The sequence below is a fragment of the Desmodus rotundus genome, chromosome 9 (genome assembly GCF_022682495.2).
Source record: "Desmodus rotundus isolate HL8 chromosome 9, HLdesRot8A.1, whole genome shotgun sequence".
In the NCBI taxonomy this organism is placed as follows: Eukaryota; Metazoa; Chordata; class Mammalia; order Chiroptera; family Phyllostomidae; genus Desmodus; species Desmodus rotundus.
Genome location: NC_071395.1, coordinates 96,996,431 through 97,005,553, shown reverse-complemented (window position 1 = coordinate 97,005,553; position 9,123 = coordinate 96,996,431). Strand labels below are relative to the sequence as shown.

The 9,123-nt window shown below is 55.8% G+C and overlaps 1 protein-coding gene across 1 annotated transcript; it reads left to right on the top strand.

The window, feature by feature from the left end:
- Window positions 1-5,586: 5,586 nt before the first annotated feature.
- Window positions 5,587-7,119, top strand: NOG (noggin). Its single transcript, XM_024573455.3, has one exon. The coding sequence runs from the start codon at window positions 6,166-6,168 to the stop codon at window positions 6,862-6,864; it is 699 nt and encodes a 232-aa protein (XP_024429223.1). The 5' UTR covers window positions 5,587-6,165; the 3' UTR covers window positions 6,865-7,119.
- Window positions 7,120-9,123: the final 2,004 nt, after the last annotated feature.

Sequence of the window (9,123 nt, the reverse complement as noted above, 5' to 3'; positions counted from 1 at the left end):
GGTGCTTGGGTATTTGGGGGTGGGAGGCTGTGAGTAATTCCTCATGGCAAGTAGCCAAGGGGGACTGTCTCCAGAAACTTGCATAGCCCAGGTGACAAAGGGAGGGGCAGAAGGGCAACCCATGGGGGGCGGGAGGGGAGCATAGGGAGTGTGCACGGTGCTGGTGTATGTGTGTGGGTGGGAGGAAGCTAGGCCCTTCAACAAAGTCATCAGTGTCTGTGCAAGTGGGTGCTTGCTCGTGTGGATCCGTGAGGGTGAGGAAGGGGAGGTAGGACGCAGGTCCTGGAGCCCCTAGAGTTTCCATCTCTATTTATTTGGTGACAGTTGTCTTTTCACTAAACACCCCCACCATCCTTTGGGAGAACCTTTCCCCAGGCCAGCAACGCTGTAGCCGCATCGTTATGTTCGTTTTCCTCTTGAAATCCTGGGTCACACAGTCCACAACCCGGAACGAAGATTTGTTTGATTTTTAAATTTCTTTAAAATCCCTCTGTGTGTGTGTGCGTGTGCGTGTGTGTGTGTACAGTGGCTGGAGAGAAAGGGACTGAGAAAGGTTTCCTTTCCAGAGGAAAACCTTGAGTCCATCCCAGCCCCAGACTCCTGTGGAAGAAACACCACGTGCGGCCAGAGGAGCAGAGGGCAAAGCGCAGAGGCAGGGTGTGCAACTCAGCAAGGGCAGCCGCTGGGCCCACTGGCGTCGCCCCCCCCATCCCCAGGCCCCCCACATTAGGGCAGGCTAAACACGAGGAGGCTTCTGTCTCCAGGGCTGGAAGAGAGGCGCCCTCGTTAAAACTCAGATAAACAGTTTATCAGGAGATGAATGAGCCACTGGGCTCCAGAGTCGTCTCCCCTTCCCCAGCGTGGAGCCGGGCGGGGAGGGGGCCCACAGGCAGAGCGGGAGCCAGACTGGGGAAGGGAAGGGGCTGCCGAGCTGGAACCAGCCCCCTGCCTCCTTTGGCCTTTAGCTTTGTCTCTGTTCCTGGAAATGCATTTCACATTTATTTCCCCATTTTCCCACCCCAGCCCAAGATTTGGAGTGATCGGCCTCCCTTTCTCCCCTCTTTCTCTCCTTCAGTCCACCCCCCACCCCAAATGCCTATGCTACTTATAATAACGTCAGTGTTATAACTAGAAACTCATCACCAACGGGACACACGCGTGCACAAAATTAGAATGAATTGTGAAACCAAACTGGGTGTCAGCCTGGCTGTGAGCCCTGACCCAGCCAGGGTTCTAGGCCCCCTGCCCCCACCCCCTAGCAGGCAGCGCATCCACCACCCTCTGTCTGGCCTTGGGAGTCACCCCCAGTCTCCCCTTCTTCCACCCGTCAGGAGAGGAAAGTGACAAGACTGGTGGCTGACTTTTCCTCACTTTGGTAAGTTAGGTCAAGTCCAAAAATGCTATTTTGGGTCTCACTACGAAAAAAATCATCAAATTTGACATTTATGAGACCCAAGAGACAGTCGGCATGAGAGGGTGATGAGAGGCCTGGGTTGATGCCTGGCCTAACAAATGGCAGCTGCCCCGTCTTCTCTGTTATGGTGCTTCAAGGTCCCCTGATCTCTCGGTGTCAGGGGAACACCAGAGAGGTAAAGTGACTCGCCCAAGGTCACACAGCTCGTAGGATGCAGGTTTTCCAACATCAAGCCTCATGCCCTCCGTACAGCACCCACAGCTGCCTCAGGTTTACATTTCCGGGGGGGGGGGGGGGGGGAAGCAAGCGTGGTAAATTGTCCTTAATATCAGCTGGAGATAAGAAAAGATGTATAAAAGCACTTTCAGAGCCCTCTTGCCTGGACCTGGAGCTGCCAAAGCAGTTGTTCAGAGGAGTGCTTCAGTTCCCCTCGCCCAGAGCATTTTGCAGGGACAAAAGCCCTGGGATGTGAGCAGCCATGGTTGGACCCGCACTCACCTGGTTCACTAGACTCTTCCTGCGTAGGCTGCCAAGGTCCACACCCCTAGGCCATCTCCGCTAAAGTGCATCACCCCCCACAGAGGGGGCCCCATCAGAACGCTGAGCAGATAGCCATCCTCCCCATGGCCCGTCTCCACCCCATGGTTTCCTTTTGAAAAAATACAACCCTCTTTGTCCTACTTGTCAAGCTCCCTCTTCAAGAGAGCCGCAGAAGCATTGAAATGGGTTGGCTGTTGAGGCCCCAAGAAATTCCAGTGCCCCTCCCCCAAACTCCGAGGGCCAAGAGCAGTGGAGAATGGCTCGGTTGCACGTGCTGAGTGGACGGAAAGCAGGCCCAAAGGTGTTGGAGTTGATTTCAGCAGCATCCCAGCCCCTTCAAGCCTCTCTGGCCCAAAGCTGAGAGGGTTGGCCAGTTGAGGGCAGCAGGGTCTCCTGAAGAACTAACTTTTGTTGCCCACTCTGTACACCGTTCTGAGTACTGTGCTAAGCCACACATTCCCTAGCTCCTTTATAAACAGCACAATTTATAGGAGACGTGTATGTCCTTCTCATTGTACAGATGAGAACACGGAAGTTTGGCGTTAAGGTGCTAAAAGGGAACCCAGCTGGTGAGTGGCAGGGCCAGAGTTCCCAGGGGGCCCCGCCTGATCCGGAGATCGTCTTTGTTGAGTTTTCCTGTGTATGACGTTTCCTCCAGATCTTCTGGTTGTCCTTGACACAGTGGGCTTCCCCTCTTTGTGCAGGCTAAATTGTATGTCTCAAATCTCCTGCTCTCCCTACTCAGATAAATACATCCTTTTCTTTAAGCCCAGCCAAAGTTCAGCTCTACCATGAGTATTACTACTAGTATTAGTAATATCAGAATTAGTATTGCTTAGTCTCTGCAAATAGCACCCCCAGATTCACTCGGTAACTAAGTGTATGGGCGTAGAGTGGGGGGCTGGCTGCAAGCTCCCCAAGTGGGCTATTTCAGAACCCCACAGTGAAGAAGGGTAAGTGTGGTTTGAAAACAGTATAGTTTGTATTATAATTATTTTGACTTTGGGGGCTCATCATAATGTTTTACAAAATTCTGAGCCACATTCAAAGCATAGCACGAAACTGTAATATTCATCAAAAATGGGCTTGGGTTTTTAAAGGTTGTGAAACACTCGTCTACCCTGTTATGGGAATTTACAGTGTTTCTTTGCCCTTTTTAAAATGTTTCCTTCATATGAGTGTCCTACCCCCCTTGACTAGACCAAAAAAGTCGCGGTGGGTGGTGATTGACGCTGCGTTCTTTCTCCTCTGTGTCTTCTCTGTGGTCTTCACCCAGTGGACACTCTATAAACAGGTCACCCAAGCTGTCGTCTAACACGGTTTGTTTTTCACTCCCCAGGGACCTTTCTGGCTGGTCAGTCAAATCTACCCAGCCTAAATAAAGGGCTGAAGGACGTGGGTTGGTTTTCACACAAAAATAGATGATTTGAAGGAGGAGAGAGGGGCTTGATAGAACAGAGAACAACAATAAAACATCCCTAATTGGAACCTACCATCTCACCAGGGCTGGGCTAGAATTCAGCCTTTGAACTCTTCACTGAAAAATTATTTTCTTTAGTTAATTCACAGCAGTGACAAAATTGCTCTGGAACATTTAATCTTGCTGCGAAAACAAACGAGTGTCCGGCCCCCTAAAGCACATCAAAAAGAAAGGAGTATTGTGTAAGGAGCCTACTATGTCCCAGGTTGCAGTCGTATGTTATTTCAGAATCAACTCAATTCAGACCACCAATAATGGGTTGTTCTTTTTTTCACCAAAGCAAGATTACCTTTTAGGCAGTGCCTTCCTAGCCTAATTCTAGATATTGTCTAGACTCGAAAGTTTAAGGGAATGTTTTCAGCAGAAACTGGTGAGACCTCCCAACTGCTGAGGTTTTGCAGAAAGACGGTGAAACAATGTGTTTTCTTCCACAGACTGGATGATACACTTCTGGACGGTGGAGGGCAGCACAGGTTGAAAGGAAAACCTACATCTTGGGAGAAAGAAAGTAGAGTGATTTGGGCTGTCACAATCAGAACTCCTAACTCCACCCCATGGAATGCTGGTGAATACTTTTGAGAGATTTTCCAAATCTCTCTTCTCTAGCTTTTTCCAGACTCCAGTCACATCCACCACAAAGAAAACTGAGTTTGCGTTTTGAAACTTAGATTCAGTTCTTCATCCAAGGGAAATTAACCAGAAGTGCCATTTCACTATTCATCTCCCATCGGAGAGAAACTACGGCAGGAAGGGAAAGCATCATGCAGGTTTATTTAGAATTACAGAAAGGCAGGCTGATTAGAGCAATGCAGTTATGTCACTAATGCAGAAAGTAAAGTATATGATGCCACAAAAGTGACCTGCCCAAGGTTAACAGAGTTGTATCAGGGCGCAGCCCAGCCAGGACTCGGGCGCCCTTACTACCCGTTCATCTTTTAAGTTTCTGGCTCACACTCTTGTCCACTGAGGCCGATTTATGTGGAGGCAGAAGGTGCAGTTCTATTCTTGGGACATTTGAGGGGCTCCCGGAGGGATCTCAGAAAGTTTGTTTACCCTGAGGGACTGGAGAGCTTAGAGTGAACAGACGCAACTAGGATGGACCCGTCACGACGCGCGCGCGCACTGACACGGACACAGAAGCAGAAACTGAGCTGGTCAGAGTGGACAGCCAGCGGACAAACCCACCTGGCAGGGCCGCCGCCGCCAGCGCCAGGTGCAGGACTTGCGGCGAGCCAGCAGAGGGCGCGCCGCCCCTAGGGAGCCGAGCCGCGACCGTGCTGAGCCCCGCGGGCTAGGGGAGCTGCAGGCGAGCGGGACGCGCCCCCGCAGCTCGGCCATTCAGGGTGCAGGACCCGGCCAAGGGGGAAGAGGAGGAGGGTGGGGAGCGGACCCCCCTCGTGGGCCCGGGTAGCAGACGGGCAAGAGTGCTTTCCTAGGAATTACATCACGCTGCGCAACGCTGCGGCTCCCAGACTCCTCCAGCGCAAAGTGTGTGTGCCCGGTGTGTGTGTGTGCTGGGGGAGGGGACTTAGACTGAGCCCTGGAGAGAGGAGAGACGCGCCCGTGTAAAAAGCTCCATGCACATGGAGAAATTCCTTGCGCCTAATTGCAAGGAGAAACGAGTGCCCAGCACCTCCCCTCCCAGCCCAAAGCACCCAGCTAGTGAGAACCCTCCCAGCAGCACCTCGAGATCGCCCGCTAAAACGACCCTGCACCCTCCAACCCGGCTCCATCGCGGCCGCAAGCTTTCCCTAGGACTGGCCCTGGCGGGGCGCCTAGAGCCCCAGTTGCATTGCTCCAGGAGAAAGGAGGGGGGCGGTGCATTTTGCTGGAGGAGGAGAAGGGGGGTGGGTGGTGGGGAAGAGAGAAAATTACGCTGAGACCTGCCAAGCGCCACCGCCGCCGCCACCACCGCCGCCGCCGCCGCCTGTGAGCTCCGGCGGGCAGCCGGACTGTCGGCTTCCCGGGGCATCTGGGTCCGGCTGGGCACAGCCCTGGGCTCTGCGGAGCCGCCGCTGCCGCCTCCACGGCGAGTGCAGGCGGCTTCCCCCGGAGCCTGTTCCCCGCTCCAGATCTTTGGGGGTGGAGAAGTGGGGGGTGGGGTTGTTGTTGGGGGGGGGAAAGGGGAGGGGGCAACGCTGAGAGAGTCAGTGGTTTCCATGGTGATGGAGCTGAAAGTGCAGGAAATTTAAAGGCTTGGACCTTGCGAGACAGACAAACCGGTGCCAACGTGCGCGGACGCCACTACCGCTGCTGGAGTCCTGCGGACAGAGCCGGCCGCGGAGCCCGAGCAGCCGGAGGAAAGCACCCCCAGGACCCGCTCGGCCCGCGGAGCAGCACAGAGCAGCAGGACTAAGAGCTGCGAGCAGAGGAGGAGGGGAGAGCGGCTCGTCCACGCGCCCTGCGCCGCCACCAGCCGGGGAAGGCAGCGAGGAGCCGGCGTCCCCCGCGCCTGCGGTCGCTCTGGAGTAATTTCGGATACCCCTCCGCAACCGCCTTCCCGAACAGATCCGCGAGAGGAGTTGCGGACAACTTTGTGTGCCTTCTCTCTGCCCCGGTGGGAGCCGGCGCTGCGCAAGGGCTCTCCCGGCGACACATGCTGCCGGCCCTGCGCCTGCCCAGCCTCGGGTGAGCAGCCGAAGAGCCGGAGGAGTGCGGCAGCGCGGCGGGCTCGGCGTGTTCTCCTGCGGGACGCGGAACGAAGCAGCAGTCCGGGGCGCGCACGGAAGGCATGGATCGCTGCCCCAGTCTGGGGGTCACCCTCTACGCCCTGGTGGTGGTCCTGGGGCTGCGAGCTGCACCGGCCGGAGGCCAGCACTATCTCCACATCCGCCCGGCCCCCAGCGACAACCTGCCCCTGGTGGACCTCATCGAACACCCGGACCCTATCTTTGACCCCAAGGAGAAGGATCTGAACGAGACGCTGCTGCGCTCGCTGCTTGGAGGCCACTACGACCCGGGCTTCATGGCTACCTCTCCCCCTGAGGACCGGCCCGGCGGAGGCGGAGGATCGGCCGGCAGCGCAGAGGATCTGGCGGAGCTGGACCAGCTGCTGCGGCAGCGGCCGTCGGGGGCCATGCCGAGCGAGATCAAAGGGCTGGAGTTCTCCGAGGGCTTGGCGCCGGGCAAGAAGCAACGCCTGAGCAAGAAGCTGCGGAGGAAGTTACAGATGTGGCTGTGGTCGCAGACCTTCTGCCCGGTGCTCTACGCTTGGAACGACCTGGGCAGCCGCTTTTGGCCGCGCTACGTGAAGGTGGGCAGCTGCTTCAGCAAACGCTCGTGCTCCGTGCCGGAGGGCATGGTGTGCAAGCCGTCCAAGTCTGTGCACCTCACCGTGCTGCGGTGGCGCTGTCAGCGGCGCGGGGGCCAGCGCTGCGGCTGGATTCCCATCCAGTACCCCATCATTTCCGAGTGCAAGTGCTCCTGCTAGACCTCGGGAACCCCCTGCCCGCACCCGGACACTTGATCGATCCTCACCGACTCCCCTGCACCGTCTCCAATCAGTTCCACCACCCTCTCGCGACGGGATTGAAGATTCAATGAACTTTTTTTTTTTTTTTTTTTTTGGGCTACGGAGATCTAGCTTTCTGGTTCATGTAATGCACTGTGTAGGAATCTATATCTGTGTGTCTAATCGGTCCCAGTTTTAATTTACTTATTAAAAGGTCCGTAATCTATGTTAAAAGTTACCGGCTTCTACTGTATTTAAAAAAAAAAAATAAGGAAAAAGAAAAAAAAAAGAACAGAGAAAAGAGATACTTATTCTGGTTGTTGCTAATAATGTTAACCTGCTATTTATATTCCAGTGCCCTTCGCATGGGGAAGCAAGGGGGAAAAGTTATTTTTTCTTAAAGTACAAAGAGAGGGGAGATCTTTTGTAGAGCGACTTTTAAAAAGCTATTTTCCATTCTGCGGAAAGTGTTTTGATTTTCCTTGGACCTCGAAGAAGCTATAGAGTTCAATGTTATTTTACAGTTATTGTAAATATAGAGAACAAATGGAATGACTAATCATTGTAAATTAAGAGTATCTGCTATTTATTCTTTATAATATCCCGTGTAGCAAAATGAGAAAGAAGTGCAGAGCAGGATTAAAGAAAACCACTAAAATCAACTGCGCTCGACACTGCGATTCTGTGTTGGTGATTGATGGGAGGGGTGGCGGTGGGGGGACGGAGGGAGGGCGGGGGGAGCAGGGTTTGACGCCGTGCTTACTAGCCTGTTGGGAGAAGGGGCTCGGGCTCATCCCCTCTTCTGGCGTGATGGAGGTGACCACTCAGTTTTTTCATGGTGGGGGGCTGTTCTCAACCCCTTCATTGGAGCATCACGTGGCCTCCGCCCAGTCTCCCAGCTCTTTCTCCCTATGTCACCAGAGCTTGGCCGGTCCAGACCTCAACACCCAGCCGGCCCCCTGGAGCTGACCCCAGGCCGGGCCGAGGGGCGAGGTGGGGGGGGGGTGGGGTGGGCGGCCGCTTTGTCCTGCCTGACAGGCCCTTCACAATGGGGACACGTGTCTTTCACACCTACCCTGGGGGCGGAGTGCCGCTGAAACTTGACCCCCGAGGAATGGGGGGGTGGTCAGAGCGCGCCCACCCAGATCCCGCTACCCCTCCCGCCTCGCCGCCCTCACCACCTCAATATCCAGCTCGCGTTAACCCTTTGCACGCCCGGAGGCTGCGATGGTGCGAGCTGAGGGGATCTCCTGGAACCAAGACTCACAGCCTCCGGGACCTCACCAGTCCGAGCCCCCGAAATCCCAGTGCCTCGGCCGTAAAGCCCGGGATAGCTGGGGGATTTGACACTCACCTCCCTCCTCCCTCAAGACCTAAGGAGGACTCTGAGGGTCAGAGTTTGGAGGGGTCCGAATCGGGTTGAAAAGTGCCGCCACTAGGGTCTGCCATTGGGAACCGGGTGCGCCCCCCCCATCGCCCCCCGCCGACACTTATTCCACTTGGGGGTGGGGAAGGAGGAGAAACCAGAATCCAGATCTTTGTGTATTTGAGTTACAGGCAAAAGACATGTTATAGCCCTTAAAGGGACGTGCAAAACATCACCCCCCCCCCCCCTTAAAAAGCCAACTTCTCGGGGCGGGCGCTGGACTGGCGCGCGTCCCTCCGCGCGCGTCCGCGGTGGCGCCCCTCCGCGCGGCTCCACGTGGGCCCGCTTCCTGACACTGCTCCGCGCTCCCTTTATTTATCTTGGACTCGCGAAGTCGCTCTCCTCGGCTACCTCCCCGCCCCCCTGCCACCTCCCCGCACCTCCCTCCCGGCGTCGTTCCCACCACCCCGCTCCCCCCCACCCGTGCGGAGTCTCGGCGAATCTATGCTAATTATTTCAAACCTGCGCCCGGGACCCGGCGCAGTTTCAATGCCCCCGGCCCCGCCCTCCCCGTCCCTCCAGCCGGGCGCTTTCTTCCCTCCCGACGCAGCCTCGGTGGCTCCTCATTTCAATAGCCTGGCCCGGGAGCCCGAGCCCCCTCCCCGGCGCTGCCTCCGTCCGCCGTGGGACAGACGTTAGGGTATTCATTAACTGAGAGCCGAGGAATAACGGCATTATTCCCCCCAGAGAGGGCACCCTGCCCCCGCGACTATCTGAGGCTTCATTGTAAAAGGATTAAAAGTTAAAGACCTCCATCTTATGATTCTTTCATTTAATCTTCCTGGCGCCTGGGAGACATGCTCGATGGATGA